The sequence below is a fragment of the Sorex fumeus genome, unplaced genomic scaffold (assembly GCF_029834395.1).
Source record: "Sorex fumeus unplaced genomic scaffold, SorFum_2.1 ptg000044l, whole genome shotgun sequence".
In the NCBI taxonomy this organism is placed as follows: domain Eukaryota; kingdom Metazoa; phylum Chordata; class Mammalia; order Eulipotyphla; family Soricidae; genus Sorex; species Sorex fumeus.
In genome coordinates this window covers 14,193,740-14,215,314 of record NW_026606101.1, presented here as the reverse complement: position 1 = coordinate 14,215,314, position 21,575 = coordinate 14,193,740, and the positions used below count along the sequence as shown (strand labels likewise).

Here is a 21,575-nt window from a genome sequence, read left to right as displayed (position 1 = left end):
TGTCACTGTCACTGTCCTCCTGTTGTTCATTGATTTGCTCGAGCAGGCACCAGTAACATCTCACAACAAATTGTAAGACTTGTTGTTACTGTCTTTGGCATATTGAATACGTCACGGTAGCTTGCCAGGCTTTGCCGTGCGGGCAAGATACTCTCAGTAGCTTGCTGGGCTCTACAAGAGGAGCAGAGGAATCAAACCCGGGTTGGCCGCATGCAAGGCAGCTCTACCTGCTGTGCTATCACTTCAGCCCCTAAATAACAAACAAACAAACAAACAAAAAACTACATCAAATTAAGAAGCTTCTTCGCTGCATGGGGCCAGAGAGAGAGCACAAAGAGTAGGGTGTTAGCCTTGCATGCAGCTGACTGGATTCAATCTCCGGCATCCCTTATGGTCCCCTGAGCACCTCCAGGAGTGATTCCCGAGTGCAGAGTCAAGAGTAAGCCCTGAGCACCATCAGATGTGTCCCCCGAAAAATAAGTTTCTGCATTGCAAAAAAAAAAAAAGATGACTAGATTAAAAGACAGCCCACTCCACACCTGGCAGTGCCCAGGGGTTACTCCTAGCTCTGCAGTCAGGAATCACTTCTGGCAGTGCTAAGGAGACCATATGGGATGACAGGTATCGAACTGGGGTCAGCCATGTGCAAGGCAAGTGCCCTACCCGCTGTACTATCACTCTTGCTCCTGGTTACTAATTTTTTAGCCCCATCTTATACTGAGATTTTTAAAAAATAATACTTTACATAGATTCTGTGTGAGAAATTCAAAGCTAAGAAACCTCTAAAATGAACAATTGGACAACATTTTTAGAATTATGACCAAAAGTTTGTTACTGAAAATGAATTGCCTCAAATGTGTAATAATAGCAATAAAGGTAAAGGCCCTCCCGTTGCTCATCGATTTGCTCGAGCAGGCTCAGTAACGTCTCCATTGGAGACTTTGTTGTTACTGTGTCTGGCATATGGAATACATCACGGGGAGCTTGCCAGGCTCTGCCATGCGGGCGAGATACTCTCGGTAGCTTGCCGGGCTCTCCGAGAGGGGCGGAGGAATCGAACTCGGGTCGGCCATGTTGGTTGCGTGCAAGGCAAACGCCCTACCCGCTGTGCTATCGCTCTAATATGGGGGTATAAAATGTAAAAGTACAGGAAAAAATATATAATATTAAACTTATTTGATTAATGTTGAAACATGCAAATACTAATTTTTCTGGTTAAAAATATTTGTTGGTTAATTTCCAGTTTTCTAGGTTCGTCAACAGACATATTAAATATAAGTTAAAAAAATAAAAATAAAAGACAGCCCACATACTGGGAGAAAATATTTGCCTACCACATATCTGAAGGAATAATATCCAGGATATATTAAGGAGTTAAAAAAAAAAAAGACTTAACAAAAAACAAGCAGTTTTGGAGCTGGAGAGAGAGTACAGCAGGTAAGTTACTTGCCTTACATGCAGCTACCCAGGTTCAATCCCCGGCATCCCATGTGGTCCCCTGAGCACCACCAGAAGTGATTCCTGAGTGCAGAGCGATGAGCATTTCCAAGTGTGACCCAAAAACGAACAAAAACAAAGACAACGAAAAAACACTCTATTGAAAAATGAGAAGACATAAAACAGGGACTTCCTCAAAGAAGACATATAGATGGCCAATAAATATACAGGGGAAAAAATGTTCTGAATCACTTATGATCAAGGAAATGGAAGTCAAAATGAGATATCATCTCACACCAGTAAGATTAGCACAAACCAAAAATAAGAAAAACAACCCGAGTTGGAGTGGATGTATGAAAAAAAAAAGTACCTTTATTCATTGCTAGTGAGAATGTCAACTGGTTTATCCTTTTTTGGAAAACAATGTGGACACTTCTGGTAAAAAATTAAGAGGCCATAGCGATAGCACAAAGAGTAGGGCACTTGCCTTGCACATGACCAACACAAATTTTATCTCTGGAACCACATATAGTCCCTGAGCCTACCAGGAGTGATCCCTGATCACAGAACCAGAAGTAAGTCCTGAGCACCACAGGATATAGCCCCAAAACAAAAACTTAAAAATAAATTTTTTAAAACTAAGAATTGAGTTTCAATCTGACCCAGTAATTCCGTTTCTTGGTATCTATCCGAAGGGTCCAAAAACTCTATTTCAAAAAGACATCTGTGCTCGGGGCTGGAGTGATAACACAGCGGGTAGGGCGTTTGCCTTGCAAGCAGCCGACCCAGGTTCAAGTCCTAGCATCCCATAGGGTCTCTCCAAGCACCGCTAAGGGTGATTTCTGAGTGCAGAGCCAGAAGTAACCCCGGCGCATTGATGGGTGTGATTCTCCCCCCAAAAAACAAAAGACATCTATGCTCTTTTTTTTTTACGGTTTTGCCAAATTTTCCTGTGAATTATTATTATTTTTTTAATTTTTATTAGTGAAACACCATGAGGTACAGTTGTCGACTTACAAATTTTTGTGCTTGGATTTCGGTCATACCATGATCAAATACCCATCCCTCCACGAGTGCCCATTTTCCACCACCAAGGATAATATCCCTCCCCCCCCATTCCCCCCATCCCCCCCTGCCACTGTGGCAGGGCATTTCCTTTTGTTTTCTCTCTCCTTTTGGGTGTTGTGATCAGCAAAAGAGGCATTGAGTGGCAAACATGTTCAGTCCTGTCTACTTTCAACCTGCATCTCCCCTCCTGGGAGGATCCTCCAAACACCCTCCATTTGGTGCTCCCTTCTCTATCTGAACTGTCCTTTCCTCTAGAATACCCGGCTGGCCTCTTAGCTATGGAGTAATCCTCCTGGTGTTGATCTCAGCTATTCTTGGTTATTAATCTCATATTTTGTTGTTTTATATCCCCCAGATGAATGCAATCTTTCTATGTCTATCCCTCTCTTTCTGACTCATTTCGCTTAGCATGATACTTTCCATATTGTACCACTTGTATGTAAAGTTCATGACTTCATCTTTTCTAAGAGCTACATAGTACTCCATTGTGTAGATATACCAAAGTTTCTTTAACCAGTCATCTGTTCTTGGGCACTCAGGTTTCTTCCAGTTTCTGGCTACTGTAAAGAGTGCTGCAATGAACAAACAAGTGCAGATGTCACTTCGACTACACATTTTTGCCTCTCTGGGATATATTCCCAGGAGTGGTATTGCTGGGTCAAATGGGAGCTCAATTTCTAATTTTTTGAGGAACGTCCATACTGTTTTCCAAAAGGGCTGAACCAGTCGGCATTCCCACCAACAGTGAAGGAGTGTCCCTTTCTTGCCACATCCGCGCCAGCAACGGTTGCTTTTGTTCTTTTGAATGTGGGTCAGTCTCTGAGGTGTGAGATGGTATCTCATTGTGGTTTTGATCTGCATCTCCCTGATGATTAATGATGTAGAGCATTTTCTCATGTGCTTTTTTGCCATTTGGATTTCTTCTTTGAGAAAGTCTCTGTTCATTTCCTTGCCCCATTTTTTGATGGGGTTGGATGTTTTCTTCTTGTGGAGTTCAACCAGTATTTTGTATATCCTTGATATCAACCCCTTGTCAGATGTGTATTCGGCGAATATTCTTTCCCATTCTGTAGACTGTCTTTGTATTTTGGTCACTGTTTCTTTGGAGGTGCAGAAGCTTCTTAGTTTAAGATAGTCCCATCAACCTCCCTAACCTCAAACTTTACTACAAAGCGGTAATAATCAAAACAGCATGGTACTGGAACAAAGGCAGAGCAGTAGACCAGTGTAACAGGGTTGAATACACCGATATCTCCCCTCAATCATATGATCATCTAATCTTTGATAAAGGTGCAGGAAATGTGAAGTGGAGTAAGGAAAACCTCTTTAACAAATTGTGCTGGCATCACTGGACGGCTACATGCAAAAAAAATGGGCTCAGAACTCTGCCTAACACCATGTACAAAGGTAAGATCAAAATGGATTAAAGACCTCAACATCAGACCAGAAACCATAAGGTACATTGAAGACAAAGTTGGCAAAACCCTCCATGACATTGAGGCTAATGGTATTTTCAAAGATGCCACGCCACTGGCCGAGCAAGTGACATCTGTGCTCTTATGCTCATTACAGCACTATTCACGATAGCTAGAATCTGAAATAAACTATTACAACTCAGCTGGGGATAATACAAAATCATGCAACTTCTCGCCACATAAATGAATCTGGAGACATCAAGCTGAGTGAAATTAGAGGGAGAGGGACAGATACAGAGTGATCTCTCTTGTTTGTGGAAAGAAGCATAGTAAGGGAATTAAAAAATTATCAATAACAATAGACTCTGAGAACTGATTTATAAAACTAAACTTAACCAAGGGTGGGGAGAGTTAGCGGGGAGACGTGGTGTGTATGGGGAGGGAACCCTGAGACAATGGTGGAAGGAAGCAGACACTCCAGTGTGGGGTGTGGTGTTGATAAAGTATGCATGAAACCCTGCCATTAATAGTAAAGGAAGTCACAGCGCTTCCACTGAAAATAAATAAATAATGAATTAATTAAATAAATAGCCTGGTTCATGAGGTGTCCTGACACTGCATCACCTCTTGTCATTTTCCTCCCTCCCAATGGGTGATGCTAAGTTTAGTTGGTAAGGCAGTGTCTGCCAGATCACCCCACTGTAAAGAAAGTTACACTTATAACTAATAATATCTGGGGTTAACCCCCCTTAACCCATGCATATCCTGTTCTGCTAATAGTTTTATCATCCATTGATGAATCTTGGCTGTCTTGTTTTGTTTTGTTTTTTGCTTTTTGGGTCACACGCGGGGTTTCACAGGGGTTACTCCTGGCTCATGCACTCAGGAATTATTCCTGGTGGTGCTTGGGGACCATACGGGATGCTGGGAATTGAACCTAGATTGGCCGCATGCAAGGCAAATGCCCTACCTGCTGTGCTATCACTCCAGACCCTGTTATTTTTTAGAGCTACTTATTGTGTGTGTGCATGTATGTGTGTGTGAGCACATATGAAATGAAAATTTAAAAATCTGAAATTCATTCACGATCTTGGGATTTGGTAATATGTGATGGGAAGGAGTAGATCTTCTGTTGAAAATAGTATTTGTTCATTTAACCAAACAGTGTGACGCGAACATGATAACCGCTACACTACGGAAACAGTCTCTATTCTTTCCTTCAGCTTCCATCTTCTCCAGAAAAATAACCTCAAGCAGGTCATTTCAACAGATTCAGAAGACCCCTGCCTTCAATCATTCCCATCCAGTCTTCAGAGAATACCAAGACATAGCAGTTCCATGTCAGAAATCCAACATTACGGAAGCTTTCACTAGAGTTTTTGAGCTTGGATTAACCCTTTAGGTTCTGGGTTATCTTTACTATCTCCCACTCTGGAGTGTAATGGGAGATGCCCAGAAGTGCCTGAAAACAAACTAGCTCAAGTGCTCAGTGTCTTGAGAAGAAGAGGAATCTCCAATTTCCAATTGTATGCTCTCAGATGAGGAAGCTCCAACCAGCAGCTCAGTTGGTGGGAAAATCCTGTGGCCTGAATTATTGATGGAGGAAATCATCAGACAGGTCGTTTTCACCCATCCATTCAGGCCATGTTCATCTTACTGAACTCCAGAGCCTGAAACACTGCACCATCTTCCCAGGACTAAGGTACTCTGGCATGAACTCTGTAGCCAAAGCTGGGTAGCTGGAGTGTTGGAAAGAGCAGAGGCATGGAAATCCTACATACCTGAGCTCAAGTCTCTCCTCTTTCACTGGTGAGCCCGGTGAGTTTCCTAATCTGTAAATGTGAAACTCATTCACCCCTCCCTGTTATCATTCGATCAAAGAAAACACATCGGGGCTGGAGTGATAGCACAGCGAGTAGGGCATTTGCCACATCCTCCCTCCCACTGTACTAAAACGCAAGGCTGGGGGCTGGAGTGATAGCACAGCAGGTAGGGCGTCTGCCTTGCATGCGGCCAAGCCGTTTTCAATTCCCAGCATCCCATATGGTCCCCAGAGCACCGCGGGGAGTATTCCTGAGTGCATGAACTAGGAGTAAACCTTGTGCATCGCTGGGTGTGACCCAAAAAAGAAAAAAAAAAGCAAGACTTGTGAAGTCAAAGATGAATTTTTTGTCTATATCCACTAGAGTCTAGATGCTTAGGATGTAATGGGATACTCAAGGCCTTCATAGATAATATAGAAGTTTAGGGCCAAGTTTTGCATGCAGCTGATCCCAGCTCCATCCCATGGCCCTAGTGGCCCTCAGCATCACTAGTGTGGCCTGGTAACCAGAGGGACCACAAGAATCCAAGCAGACTCGCATCCTCAAGCCCTTGCATTGAACCTCCGGCCAGGTTGAAAAATCTCTGAGCAATACTTGGGAAATCCAAAAATAAAGATGATGGGGCTGGAGAGATAGCACAGCGGGTAGGGCGTTTGCCTTGCATGCGGCCAACCCGGGTTCGATTCCCAGCATCCCATATGGTCCCCTGAGCACCGTCAGGAGTAACTCCTAAGTGCAGAACCAGGAGTAACCCCTGTGCATCGCCGGGTGTGACCCAAAAAAGCAAAAAAAAAAAAGTAAAGATGATGATGATGATGATGATGATGATGATGATGAATACAGAATACTCAATTATTTAAGGAGTAAAGCAAGGACCCAATAGTGAATGGCGGCATGCCTGAATAAACTCTTAGCCGTCGGGATGAGACTCTGTCGGGATGAGAACTCGGTCAGCCTCGGGTTGAGAAGGCGTCTGGAACAGAGGCCTGGAAGGGTTCTCGGATCTCCCCGGGATGCCTCCTCTGGCCGCGGTCCAGCGTTCCTTTGACGACCGCTAAGCAGTTGCTTAGCAACGCGGCGCCCGCTCCTCCGCCACCGCTAGAGGGCGCGCGGGCGGGGGGCCGGGAGCGCGCCTGCGCGCGGGGCCCCGGCCGGGCGGACGTCACTTCCTGTTGCTTTAGGGGAACGTGGCTTTTCCCCCCCGCAGTGTCCGTCTTCCCTTCCGCTTCGCCGCCGCCGCCCCCGCCGCCGCCGCCGCCGGAGCCGGAGCCGGAGCCCGAGCGCCGCCTCGCCATGGACCCGGCCCTCAGCGACCCGCACAACGGCAGCGCCGAGGCCAGCGGCGCCGCCAACGGCACGGCGCGGCCGCCGTCCACGCCCGAGGGCATCGCGCTGGCCTACGGCAGCCTCCTGCTCATGGCGCTGCTGCCCATCTTCTTCGGCGCCCTGCGCTCGGTGCGCTGCGCCCGCGGCAAGGTAGGGCCCGGGGGCACCAGCATCTCCCCGGCGCCGGGCCCCGCCGCCCTCCCGCCCTCCGCCCTCCTGCCCTGCAGCCCTGCAGCCCGCCGGCGCGTCCCGCCCAGCATCCCGCCCGCCCCGCCGCGCCCCGCGGTGCCCACCCGCCTGGCCCCGACCCTGCGGGGTCCAGTCCGGCCCGCTCCGCCCCGCCCCGCCCTAGGCGCCGGCCGCTCGTCCCATCTGGAGCAGGCGCCCCCAGCCCATCCCGAGCTCGGCGCCGCCCCCGCCCTGCCCCGGGGCGCGGTGGTCCCTGAGAACCGCCCCCCCCCACCCCGCCCCGGTTGACTCGGGCTGGTGCCATCCCTGGCCGAGGGTCGGCGCCGCCCTCCGACACCCCAGGACGCACACCGGCCGGCAGCGCCCAACTGACCACGGCCCCGGTGGCCCTTTATGTACTCCTCCCCAAACCCACACCTGGCCCTCGCCCCAGACGCCGCTGTCCCGCAGCACCCAGTTTTATATGGGGGAGGGGATGGGGGGTCATTTGGGGTTTTGTTCTGGTCTTGCATCTGCATCGCATTCAGGAACTGCTCCTCTGAACCAGGCACCGTCAGGACCTCTTTTTTTTTTTTCCCCCAGCCTGTATTTGACCCTTGGCTTTGTGGATTTCCCCTCCCTGCAGCCCCACCTAACCATTGCCCGAGCCCAGATCCTGACCCTCTCTCAGAGTCTCATACTACCAGTCACTGTGTCGTCCCCCCCACTCCCCCAAACCAGTCCTGTCTGCTTGGGCTGCTGTCAGCTCCTTGGCCAGACTGGGCAGAAGCATCCTTGGTCTTCCTTAACTCTGCCCTGTCAGGCACTCTAGAGGATTCTAGCTCTTTGCCTCTTCTGACTTCCTTTCATTCGTCGGCCTTTTCCTCACTCCTCAGCTCCGTCTGAACTGTTGTGAGGCGGCTTCGCCTCTCTGGCCCCCTCTCCTCCGGCCGGCTGGCAAACCGCAGCTCCCTGAGCGGCTTCTGCCCATCCTGGCCTGAAGTCGAAATCTTAAGCGGAAGCCGCCTTCGCTCACAGGGCGGCTAACCAGACAGCTGCCGCTCTTGAAACTAGCTCAGACCTGGACTGAGTTGCCCAACTCGAGCAACGGCTGGGGCCTGCCCTCTTCCTTCCCCAAAATCAGAATGCTCGCCACCTGGGAGCTCTGTGAACAGATGCACAGGGGAGGTGGCCGGCAGGGCCTAGGTGACCTTCTTTCTGTGTTGCTACTTTCTTTTTTGGGGGGGTTGGGGGTCACACCCAGCGATGCACATTCGTTACTCCTGGCTCATGCACTCAGGAATTACTCCTGGCTGTGCTCGGGGGACCATATGGGATGCTGGGAATCGAACCTGGGTCATCCGCTTGCAAGGCAAACGCCCTACCTGCTGTGCTATCGCTCCAGCCCCTGTTTTGCCGCTTCTAAGCAGAGCTGTCAGTAGCCTCCACTTCCCTCCCCTGCCTTTCCGGAAGACCCTTGGTGGAGGAGAAATCCTGAATAGGTCAGGACTAAGGGCAGTGTGGTCAGAGGGGCCTCCTTCGGTGCCTTCTGCACCCCAATCCCTAGTCTCTTCCATTAACGTCTTCCAGGCCCCAGACTGTTCTGAGCCTCTGTTATTGCCCCAGGTGAGGGCATCAGAGCCCGTCACCAGGCATGGTCAAGTTAGGCTGAGGGCTGAATGACCAGCTCTGTGGTCGTGATGCAGATGGTGCTCCAGGAGGTTGGGAAGAGAAGGGAATGCACCCGGGAGAGGAGGGAAAGCTATGTGCTGGAGACAGACTTGATGGAGAAGGACAGCGCCAGCCAGATGTTGTAGGCAGAGAGCATGTGAGCTAATGCCAAGTGGAGCAGGCGACGGATCCAGCAGGGTTGGCACCGAGGCCTTGGACAGAAGAGAGACCTAGAGGGGCCCGAGTGATAGTACAGTGGGCAGGGTGCCTGCCTTGTTCCCAACCGACCCGAATTCTGTTCCTGGCACCCCATAGGGTACCATGATCCCTGAGCACAGAGCCCAGAGTAAACCTGGAGGGGACTGGAACAATGGCACAGCAGGTAGGGCTTTTGCCTTGCACAGGATCGACCCAGGTTCGATTCCCAGCATCCCATATGGTCCCCCAAGCACCTCCAGTAGTAATTCCTGAGGGCATGAGCCAGAAGTAACCCCTGTGCACTGCCGGGTGTGACCCAAAAAGAAAGGGAAAAAAAAAGAGTAAAACTGTAACACTGCTAGGCTTGCCTTCCCCCTCCCCACGCCCCGCAAAAAAAAAGAGGTTTAGATCCTCAGCAGCCTGAAATTTCTCCCTGAGCATCGCCTACCACCCAGCTAGGGCAAAACTGCAGGGAATTGCAGGCGACCTGACCCGGACTAGCTTATATGCCACCAGTAACTAGAAGAACAGAGCAGTGGTTCCTGGGGTGCCCATACCACTGGGCTGGAATGATGGTAACGGTGGATAGGGCCCTTGCCTTGTACGCGGGTGACCTGGATTCTGTCCCTGGCACCCCATATGGTGTCCCCACGCCAGGAGTAGGCCCTGAGCTGTGTGGGGTGTGGCACCCAAATTAAAAACGAAAAAATAAATGTGGTCATACCACTCTGGTCCCCTGGAGGCAGCACTGGAATGACCCAGGGACGCAGTAGCAGCCATGGGTGCAGTGAAAGGTGTGTTGAGTGGCAGGATAGGGCCCACTCTCAGTTTGCTCTCTTAGAGAAGGTCCATTTTTGAGGGGACATGGGTATTTTTGGTTGTGTTTTTGTTTTTTAGTATAGCAAGTCAAGTAAGTTTGGAAGCCTCTAGCCTCAAGTTCACAAAGCCTTTGCCATCTGATTCTCAAAGTAACTGCCAGTTTTGTTACATCCCTCGTTCAAAGGAAGCCCCTGAGGGTCGGTGGGGTGGAAACACTCCTAGACCGCTCTGTGGCAAGTAGGGGCAGCACCCAGTGCCCCCGGTCCTAATCTAGGACTCCCTCTTTGGGTGCCTCTAAAGCCCCACCCAGGTGGCATGTTTGCATCTGGTGAGGAGAGAGAAGTTGGTGGAGGTCAGAGAGTTTTGATTGCCCACCCATATCCAGCCCCAGGGTCCCCTGAAATGTGCACACGGGTAGAATTCTTCCTGGTAGCGAGCCCTTCAGAGCCAGCAGGGCAGGGGAAAGCCCACGGGGAGAGAAGGTGGAACACCTGGAGTATGTGGGGATGAAGGGGCCCCGGGAGGGGCAGCCCTGAACCCTGTCCCGCCCGTCAGAGACCTTCCCAGGAGGGAGGCAGCTGGTCCCGGCCAAAGCAGCCCATCCCCTGGCCAGCTTGTCAGGGCTCCTGCCCGGTGCCAGGCCCTGAGCTGGGTTCCCTGGACACTGGGGCAGGGAAAGCCAAGCCCTGCCCTCACAGCTCTGGCGCCAAGGAGAAACAGATGTGTGGCCAGCTGCCTGAGCTGAGTGCCCGCCCCCTCCTGTGGGTGGCACGGGAAGCGATGGGCTGGCAGGTGTGTTGGGGAGATCGCGAGGGGTGCGATGGGAGCCCAGTCCTGGGGCTTGGGCGCGCTGGCAGGAAGGTTCCCTGGGAGTCTGGAGCTGTCCTGAGGTGAGACCCCTGAAGGCAGCCCGATGGCTTCTGTTCATCAAGGCCCACACTGGGGATGTGACTGGAGTGATGGCTGACAGGCAAGGCATGCGCACGGCCCGGGTTCAGGCCCTGGCCCCACAGGGCACTACCAGCTATGACCCCCACAACACACACACATACACACACACTCTCTCTCTTTCTTTCTCTCTCTCTCTCTCTCTCTCTCTTTTCCTTTCCCCCCTCCCCCCTCTCCCTCTCCCTCAATGAAAATTGACTACTACCCTGAAAGTAGCCCAGTTGCCTATTTGGTGTTAAGTATGTGCCTACATATATTCATGTTTCGGTGGAATCACATAGCACATACCTCTAGACAGCAGTTTGCCTGTTTTTCCCCCTTCAATATATCTTGGTCATTTTCCTATGACAATTCATTGGCGATTTACCTCATTTCACACAGGGTTTGACAATTTTCTCTCCCACCTAACCACCTGATACTCCTCCCCAGGACCAGGTACTGCCGTCTGTTTTAGACTTTGGTCCAGAGTGGGTCTAAGGGTCAGAGACATAGTACGGTGGGGAAGGCACTTGCCTTGGACACAGTTGATGCTGGTTCAGTTCCCTGAGCACACAGGAAAGAAAGCAAACTGAATTTTAGGTCATTAGCATGTGCTTTCCCCGCTTCTAAGTGACTTTATTTTAGTGTGTCACGGCTTCTGTTCATTCACTTGTATTTACTGTGTCGACACTCTTGTACACGTCTTTCACTAAATGTGTTTGTAGGTCAAATATATCAGCACAAGGGCCGGTCAGATGGTACAGCTGGTAGGATGCTTGCCTACATGCCATTGGCCTGGGCGGATCCCTGGCACTCCACATGGTCCCCAAGATCTGCCAGAGGTTGCCCCAAAACAAAAAGTACAAAATGTCGGTATAGTTGGGATGGCAGTCATGGTCCTTGACCACTGCTCGGTGGCCCATCCCTGCCCTGCAGTTTTTGGGAGCAGTGACGCTAAAACAGAAACCTGGAGAGCCATAGTACCAGGGTGGATGCGTGCCTTGCATGCAGCCCGTCCGGGTTCAGTCCCCAGCATCCTTTAGGGTCTTCTGAGCCTCGTCAGCAGTAAGCCCTGAGCACTGCTGGGTGTGACCCCCAAAATAAATAAGTAAAATAAAACAGCCCGGAGACCACCAGCATCCATGTCACCTGGGAACTACAAAAAAAGTCAACACTCTATCCAAAAAATGCAGATCAACCCCAGCATTTTCATGAGCTGGGTGCTTCTGACGTCTTTACAAGTGTGAGAGATCCTGGTTTCATTTCTCCATCCGTGCTGTAGGTTGTGCCAGTCTTTGGCCATTAACCAGTTGTACTGAGTGTAATCTCATACATTGGTATTGACACGTGTCTGTGTGTTTTGTTTGGATCTCAGCAATGCTGGGGACCCCTTCAATACAGTACAACTGTACTCAGTAGACCCTGCCATGCCAGGGGTCAAACCAGGGTCCTGCATATGCCAGGCAGGTGTGCCAGCCTTGTCTGTGTATCAGGGGTGGGGTTTTTTGGTTTGGTTTTGTTTTTAATGTTGCTTGTGGTCCTATGAAGACTTTATGATTTTTTGGTGCCCACCCTGTAGTACTCCGGGTTTACTCCCGGCTCTGTCCTCAGAGATCACTACTCCCGGTGAGGTTCAGCTGGCCCTGTGTGGCGCCAGGTTAGCCACATGCAGTGGAAGGGTTCTACCCACACTACTCTGGCTCTAGCCCCTGTCTGTACTTGTCAAGCAGAATTCCTCAACATTGATTTTCTGGGTCAAGGTCTCTGCATATTTGGTTGAGATGGACGTCTCCAAATCGGCCACCACAGAGGCAGTTCTGGTGACCTTGCTTCCTGCTCAGTGGCCTTTTCATGTTCCCTTTCCAGACATTCATGAGAAGAAGTGTGACATAATCTGGTCTAGAAAGAGCACCTGGCTGGGTCCGTGATCACTAGGGATGGAGTTTAATTATGCACTTGCCCCGGAGTGTGGGCTGAAGGAGTGGGGGCAGGGGCAGGTCAGGAAATGCTCAGGAAGTAGAATTATGCAGTGGGGAGTGAGTGTCGGGGGTGGAGGTGGAGACCGTGGGCTGCACGGCTGCAGCCACAGACCAGCAGAACGGACTCATGCTCCTAGGGCATGGCCTGATCCTCACGCTGCATCGGTGGCTGGAGCTGGGCATCTCCGCCATCCCCGCAGCCCCAGTAGCTGTACATCCAGATTGTCACTGGAAGCTAAATTTATTTCTCCTATTTGTATCTGTCTCTGCCCCCGCCCCCCACTCTCTACACTCTCATTATGGTTGTGTTTCAGGAGCAACTGCATTTGCATAAGAGCGTCTGCTTTAAAATTCCAAATTGAATTGGAAGACAGTTCTAACGACTTAGGTCTCAGTCACCATCCCACAGGGACTGGGGGGACCCCTGGCACGTTCAGGGCCGATGACTGTCCACCAGCTGATGGATGATGGAATGGGTCCACAGGCTGGTAACTAGTGGCAGTTTATTTAAGTCAGTCAGGATTATGATAGAGAAACCGGAAGGGTTGGAGGGCAGCAGTTACACATTGATGTGGTTGAACATCAGCCTAAACAATGAAGATGTAAAGCCCTTCCTTCAGGGGAGATTCTTCTAAGAGATCCACTCAACAACTAAATTCCACCTCGGGGCTTCAGTACTCAAGATTCCTTCTAGGTGATCCACTCGGCCGAATTCCATCTAGAGGCCTATTGCTTTCTCTTTTCCTTTACTGGTAAACCATTTAAGCACTCATAATACATTTGCTTAATATTTCTAGTCATTTTGTATAAGCAGTAAGAGGTAAAGGCTTTTATCTATACCCTAGATTAAGCTCAAATGGTCTCTCTGGACGCGTGGTAAAGGGTGGCTTTTCCTGGGGAATGACTCGCTACATTTCCCAGACCACAGTCCTCAGGCCAGGTCGGTCTTTTCTAACCCCAGCAGGGTCCTTACTCATTACTTGTTTTTGGGTCATGATAGTTTGTTGCATGACTGCTCTTACTACACTTCATGGCCCTTAGGCTGTCCCACGTCCAAGCCAGGGTAGTTTACGACCTGCCCTGGCTCCATCCAAGTCCCTAGGCGGGATGCTCCTTTTGAGGTGTGGGAACTAAGGTCAATCTAAGGGCAACTGAGGCTTAAGTCAGTTTGACAGATGTACAGAGCCATCAGGATGTTTGACTTTACAAGTTACCGTGTCTGACTTGGAGTTATTTGTGACTGACAGGGGAAGAAGAACATACAGGAGAGGGTAAAGATAAACACAGAGGATTGGGAGCGCCCGCAGGAGCACTAGAGTGAGTAGTTCAGTTAACCTAAGCTCTCTGCAGGAGAAAGGACACCCCAGTGTTAAGCCTGAAATGCTTGGAACTATAATCCAGCCAACTTGTCGTATTTTCCTAACTGCAGAAGTTTTGTTCATGTCTCGGGAAGACCACACTGACAGTGCCAGGGTCGACCACATGCAAGGCAGGTTCCCCACCCACTCTCTGGCGCCTCAAGTTCTGTTGCCTGGGGGAGGAGCGATAGTACAACGGGTAGGGCATTTGCCTTGCATGCAGCCAACCCGGGTTCAATTCCCAGCATTGAACCAACATCCCATATGGTCCCCTGAGCACCACCAGGAGTAACTCCTGAGTGCAAAGCCAGGAATAACCCCTGTGCATTGCCAGGTGTGACCCCCCCCCCCAAAAAAAAGTTCTGTGCCTTTAGGAGTCTGTCCTTCTGAAAGGTCACAGGCTCCTGGGCATCTTGTCACAGCTGTCCTGCAGAGATCTTCATGTAGGTCAGGTGGAGGCCACCTGAGGCAGGGTGGCCAGGAGGTCAGGCACTAGACCTACATTGTCTCAGTTGAGTCCTGGCTCACTAGCTTCATGACCTGCTCAGGTTCCTTGACCTCTCTGAGCCTCCGTCTCCTTGTCTATAAAATAACTGTTACCCAAGTTCCGGCTTTGGGGACAAGTGGGGTCTGTGGCTGGAGAGAGCATGCCGGAAGCTGGAGCTTTGCGTGCAAGAGTCCTGGGTTCGGTTCTCAGTTCCCTGTGGTTCCCTGAGAACCACTGGGTGTGGCCCCCAAAATACAGATAAATATAAGTGCCTGTTCTTCATGGGTTTCGTGAGCATAAAATCCTATGAAGCACTTAAGAGGAGCCAGAGAGCTCTTGTGAGGCCGTCCAGGCTGCTGTTCCTGTCTGGCCACTTTCCCTGCTCACTTGGGGCTGCAGCCGAGGCACGTTCATAACTGTCACCTCTATAAAACTCTGAGGGCCCCCAGGGGGTGGCCCTGAAGGCTCTTCCCCTGGCCGCCCAGGTTTTGGGGTGGGGGGGTCCCGGGAAGCTCCCCAAGCCAGGGCGGCCCAGGCCATGGAACAGACAGCGGAGGAAACTGAGGGCCAAGCCAGTTGATTGATCAGATGCTGTTTATTCCATTCTCCCCACTTGCCTCTCTGAGCCTCCCATTCTAGTCTCTCACTGCTCCTCATTCCCGTCCCTTCTGTCTCTCCCGCTCATCTCTCTGTGCTTCATCTTGCAGCCTGGGCGCTCTCTCTCTCTCTCTCTCTCTCTCTCTCTCTCTCTCTCTCTCTCTCTCTCTCTCTCCACATGCCTGCTGCCTGCTCCTGTATTCTTCTACATTCTTCTCTCTCTGTCCCCCTTGCTAGCCTCTCCATGGTCCGTCATGCCGCCCTCCTCTCTCTCCAGCTTTCTTCGTTTCCAGCACCCCTATACTCTGGGCTGACACTGCACCCAGTCAGGTAGCAAAATCAACCTAAGAAAGCCCTTCCTGGGGCTGGAGCAAATAGCAGAGCGGGTAGGGCATTTGCCTTACATGCGGCTGAGCCAGGTTCGATTCCCAGCACCCATATGGTCCCCCAAGCACCGCCAGGAGTGATTCCTGAGTGCAGAGCCAGGAGTAACCCCTGTGCATCGGCTGGGTGTGATCCAGAAAGCAAAAAAAAGAAGAAAGAAAGAAATCCGTTCCTGAGGGCCCACCAAGTTCAAAGGGAACACCACCTAAAAGGTATTCCAAAGCCCTTCCTGACTGCCCCAGGCAAAATACCTCCTAAGGTGTTTTTTTCCTTTCCTCAGTCCAATAACTCAATCAACATCGAAATACTAGTTATTTTTGTATAGTCACAGAGATAACATTGAGGCTTGTAGGGTAGCTCTCCTGGGAACATCTTGCCACAGTCTCAGACTACAGCGCTCAGGACAGATTAATCATTCCTAACCCTAGCAGGGTCCGAATCAAATTATTAATTTTTGGATCATGACCACATTTGTCCATGACCAAGTTCTTAACTTATAGTTAAGCATTATGGCACTTTGGCCAGGCCCATCTCGATGCCAGGGTAGCACATAGCTTACTGCTTGCCCTGGTTCCATCCAGTCCCTCTTCAGGACCCTGCTTTTGGGGGCCCTAGGAAGAAAGGGCAGCTGAGGCTTAGGTGAGAGAACAGATGCCCAGGAGGAAAATATCACTGAGAGTCACACAACAAAAGTCTTCTTGTGTCCATACTAAAAGGACATTGCTCTGAATAAACTATGCAAAGGATGCAGGGAGAAGAAAAAAACAATATTTACAAGTCAACAGAGCACAAAGAAAGAAGTTACAAATAAACACAGAGGAATGGGAACACTGTGATGGGAGCAACCCAATAAACCTAAACTACCTGAGGCTATGCAGGAAGGACAAAACAGTGTTATCCTACAGTCACCCACCACACCGAGGTGGGGTGTCTGTCCGGCCTTGGTCTGTCATCAGATAGTACTAAACCTCTTCTCACCCGGAAATAGGGGGGGGGGGAATTGAAAGGAGTGTGTGACCAAGAGCTTCCTGCTGGTCTCGGTGAAGCCAGAGCCCCCTGGAGCCTTCCCCATGTGCTGTGCTCCCCATGTCCATCGGGTACCTGCTTTCCTTCCACCCAGAGCAAACAGCCTGGCTCCAGCAGCTCCAAGAATGGGACCCAGAGCCTCTGCCCAGGGCCACCTGGTGCTGGCGGCCGTCTCCTGCTTTCTCCTGTGTCCCCTACACACTCTGACACTTCCGATCCGGAGTCTAGCAGGAGTGATGGCCAGTGCCCCACTCAGGACCCTGACAGCACAAGCGCCAGGGCTGAGGAGACGGCGTGTCCAGGTTCCCCTGCCAGGAGGAAGCAGGACCACGAGTCCGCCTGGGAACGCTCAGCACTGGCCTGCAGTTCTTATCCCATCCCTCCAGTGGGGTGTCCCATGTTCGGGGGGGGTCTTTGCCTGCCGGCCTGTGAGCACCAAGTCAGAAGCTGTCTCATCTCACTGGCTTTGTGCACTGCTGCAGAGGAAGCAGCCGGGGCTCGTGGTGGTACCCAGGGGTGAGGCATTGGCCTGTGCCGTGCTGTGCACACTCCCCAAAGGCAGCACCGAGGGCTGGGAAGCAAGGGGAGGCCGGTGGTCCCACTGCCCCTCGGTGCTGCCATGGAGGGACCAAGAGGGCAGCAAGGGACCAAGAGGGTCTGCCAGGCCCATGTCGATATGTCAGAAGCAGTCACCAACCTCTTTGGTGCCTCCCAGGGTTTCACTGCTCGTCTGCAGCCCTGCTGTGATTCACACCCCGGCATCCTGTCCCTCCCTTGGGTTATTAAGCCCTTAGCCTTTTCCGAGGTCAGTGAAGCTAGAGATGAGGAAACTGAGACACAGAGAACAAATGGTTTGTCTCAGTCCCCCAGCCATTACTAGAGCAGTGACAGTCTTAGCTATGCTTTGTATTTGTGTCGTGTTTGGTTTGGTTGTTTTTTTTTTCCCCCACTTATATAGTTTCTTTCTATCGGAAAACTCCCCAGAAGTGAAATTGCTGGCTCAAACCGTGTGTGCAGCTAAGACTGATCTGTCCTGCCCAGGTGTGCTCCCCTGTCCCCAGGGCGGGGCGTTCCTGCAGCCACAGCATCACCCGCTCCCTATGTCACCAAACCGGCACTGCTGCCGTCCTGCTAGAAAAAGCACCGAAGCTACACCCTTCCCTTTGCACTTCCCTTACTAGAGAGAGTCAACGGTTTCCCGGAGGTTTGGGGTCATTGCGGTTTCCATTTCCGTGACTCTTTTCCAGGTGTCTGCCATGTCCAGTTTCCAGCTGGAGGCCTGCAGGTTACCCTCCCCAGCTGCCTTAACCCATTTGTCACAAACCAGTGGGGTTTGTTCCCCGCATCTCTGTCTTCCATCGACCTCGCCGGGGCTTGCTTTCCTATGCCCTCATCATCTTCTGCAGCTTCCACCCTGAGCCAGGATTCCTACACACACACACACACACACACACGCCAAGGACCCTGTAGTAATATGTGTTGCCTCATTGGCAAGGTGGCTCTGATCTGAATTACCACTGAGACGCTGGTGCTGAACAGATCTTTCCTCACACCAGGGATGTCAAGGTCTTATTCATAGCACAGACTTGTGACGGGGCACCTGGGCTCTGTGATGAGCCTGGGGCTCTTGGGGAGAAAACGCCCCATTAGCGTGAGCAGACATGGAATCTGGTAGCACCAGGACTTTGCTAGCTGTGCTGTAAAATGGAACCGGCCATGTAAAGTGGCATGGGAATCGCAGCTGGGGACTAGGCTCGTCCTGGTGAGCACGGCTGGGAAGCCTTTGTAGGAGGGCTGTGCCTCGCAGACGGATCCAGGAGAGCATCCTAAGATCATCCTGAAAGCTTTGGACTGTGCCTTACTTGCTTAGAGCAGAGTTACTCTGTTACAGGTGGTTTTGAGAAAGTCTGCCTTCTCTTATGAGTTCGTTCTTGTGTTAACAGATATTTCAACTCCCAATTTTTTTTCCCCTTTCTGCATCAGGGGTCACTTCTGAAACTGCACTCAGGAATTATTCCTGGCAGTGCTGGGGGAACCATATGGGATGCCAGGGATCGAACTGGAGTCAGCCACGTGCAGGGCAAATGCTGTACCCACTGTACTATCGCTCCAGCCCCCCAATTCTCCATTTTCATACACTGAAATTACTTCGATTTGTTTTTTGGATAGGGGTTTGGTTTGGTTTGGTTTTTGGTTTGTTGTTTTTTTTTGGGGGGGTGAGTTTTGGGGCCACACCCAGCAGTGTGCAGGACTTACTCCTGTGATCTGGAATCACTGTCCCTAGCAGTGCTGGTTGCCGGGGTGCAAACCCGGGTTAGCCCTGTGCAAGATTAGCACCTAAACCCCCTGCACTATCTCTCTGGCCGTGTTTGTTGTGAGGGGCCCTGCACCAGGCGTTGCTCAGACTGACTCCTGGTGTGATGCTCTGGGATCATATGTAAAGTGCCCGGGCTTCTTGGCTTGGCCCAGTAACGAGATTATCTGAGTGGTGCTTGGGGGACATGCAGTACCATGGACAGACCAGGCCTTCCTTCCCTGTACAGAGCCTGCTCTTCACACTGTTTACACGTGCTTCTTACACTCTCCTTACAGCCCAGGACTCAGTTATTTATGTAAATATTTATCCTCCTTCAGCTCTTTACCCTGATCACATTGTTGTCAACTAGAGCATCTACCATTAAAAAATTTGCGGGTTCTTTGCAGAGAGGGGTGGTGCTGAAGGTGTGGCCGCACCTGGCTGCATTCAGGGCTTCCTCCTGGCTGTGTGCTCGGGGATGAACTCAGGTAGTCCACATGCAAGGCATGTGCTTACCCACTGTACTATCTCTCCAGCCCTACTAGTTGATTTCTTTTTTTTTTTTAAGGTGCCAAGTAGAACCAGTTGCTGAACTATACAGCTTCAGCCCCTGTGCTTATAACTTAACAGATTCTAGTAACTTTTTTTTCTTTTTTTTTTTTTTCAGTCAAGTTTTGCAAAGAGTTGCTTGTGCTTATAGTTGGTGTCTTCTCCTGTCTGGTTTCAACCCTCATCCTCTCCGTTGCTTTTGGTTTGTTTACTCATAAGTACTCATCCCTCAGGATGAAGGGCTCCCAGCCTCTGCCTTTGCTAATCCTTAAGAAGACTTGGTTCCAGTGCTGGAGCCATAGCACAGCAGGTAGGGCATTTGCCTTGCACACAGCCGCTCCGGGTTCGAGTCCCAGCATCCCATATGGTCCCCCAAGCACCGCCAGGAGTAATTCCTGAGGGCAGAGCCAGGAGCAACCTCTGTGTATCACTGGGTGTGACCCTCCCATAAAAAGAAGACTGGTTCTGGTTCTCCTTTGGTCTGCCACTATTGTCCAAACCCTGCCAGTGCCCGTCTCCTCCGTGGACACTTAGAATGTCTTGCCGCAGGGTCGCTGGGGCCCCCCTGGGCCACCAAATTCAAGAGCCTTGAGGTTGGGAAATGTGGGAAGCAGCAGGGCCCATGACTGAATCAGGAGCAGCCTGGTTCTGGGCTTCTGGGGCTTCGGGTCCGTGCCAATACACGGCTCCCACAGCGACTCAGGGGTCACTCTCTTCCCCCAGAACGCTTCGGACATGCCAGAGACCATCACCAGCCGGGACGCCGCCCGCTTTCCCATCATCGCCAGCTGCACGCTCTTGGGGCTCTACCTCTTCTTCAAAGTAAGTCCTTGGCCAGCTCTGTGCCCTTTGGTTTAAAAATAGCTTCATTTTATTTATCCCCATCACAGGGGTAATGCATGTTCATTTATTTAAAGGGAAGAAAAAGAAAATTTTTAAGAGCAGGAGAAGATAGTCTCCCCACAGCCCCACCACCCTCCGCCCAGACTAGCGCTGTTGGTGCTTGATAGTTCTTCCCAAGTTTATTTTTTAACTCCAGGTAGCTTTTTTTGCTTTTTTTTTTTTTTTTTTTTTTGTGGCTCCAGTTTGGTTTCTTTGTACCGTGTGTACGGGGATGGGGTGTATAGCTTGTGTCTTCGACATGCCTCTACCATACTAATTGCCTTTTTTGTTTGTTTTTTAATTTATCGAGGTTTATTTTCCTAGTAAAAGTTACACCGGCTCAGTGTTGAAAACCTGGAAAACACAGAAAAGTAAAAAGGGGAAAGCAGCAGTCCTCCAAAACCCCACTGCCAGAGACAGCCACGGGCTTCCGGCCGAGGTGTGTCCTCCCGCCCTTCCCCGGGCGGCTTCTTCGTGGCTGTGACCGCGTGGTGTCTGCAGTCTCGTAGCTGCTTTTCCCACTCACGTTAACAGCATCCTGAGCATTCTCATGTTTCTGCAAAATACCCATACCCTTTTTTAATTTTTTTTTTAATATTCTCTAAAACTTTTCTGAGAGGGGCTAGAGCGATAGCACAGTGGTTAGGGCATTTGCTTTGCACGTGGCCAACCCAGGTTGAATTCCCAGCATCCGTATGGTCGCCTGAGCACTGCCAGGAGTAATTCCTGAGTGCAGAGTCAGGAGTAACCCCTGTGCAAAAGCCGGGTGTGACCCAGAAAGCAAAATAAATAAATAAAATAAAACTTTTCTGATAATAAAAGTGATAGGTACCGAAACCTTAAAAGGAGGGGGGGAAATTCCAGGCAGGGGTGGGGGTGCACAGAGATACTCACAGTGAGCCTGGTGCCATGAGCACCTTCAGATTCCCCAGAAGCCTGTTTATGATCCTCTCGTAACCAAAGTGCTGTGTCCTACGTTTTCTTGTACTGTTAGTGCAATCCAAGCACTTTCCTTCCTGGTCGTTGCAGTTTTCTCAGGAATGCTATTTTGTTGTTGTTGTTCTTTGGTTTTTGTGCCACACCCAGCTCGCTGCTCAGGGAACACTCCTGGCAGTGCTCAGGGACATATGGTGCCAGGACCAAACCTGGGCCTCTTTCATGCAGA

The 21,575-nt window shown here is 50.8% G+C and overlaps 1 protein-coding gene across 3 annotated transcripts in view; it reads left to right on the top strand.

The window, feature by feature from the left end:
* Positions 1–6,919: 6,919 nt before the first annotated feature.
* The window catches only part of LOC130030209 (minor histocompatibility antigen H13), a 39,146-nt gene continuing 24,490 nt past the window's right edge, over positions 6,920–21,575 (top strand). The window contains exons 1-2 of one of the 3 annotated variants that reach the window (XM_056121440.1): positions 6,920–7,219; positions 20,252–20,350. In XM_056121440.1, the coding sequence (XP_055977415.1) occupies positions 7,037–7,219; positions 20,252–20,350 (282 nt within the window). In that variant the 5' untranslated portion in view covers positions 6,920–7,036. The remainder of the gene's footprint in view (positions 7,220–20,251; positions 20,351–21,575) is intronic. The other 2 variants (XM_056121439.1, XR_008793464.1) reach the window with 2 other exon arrangements.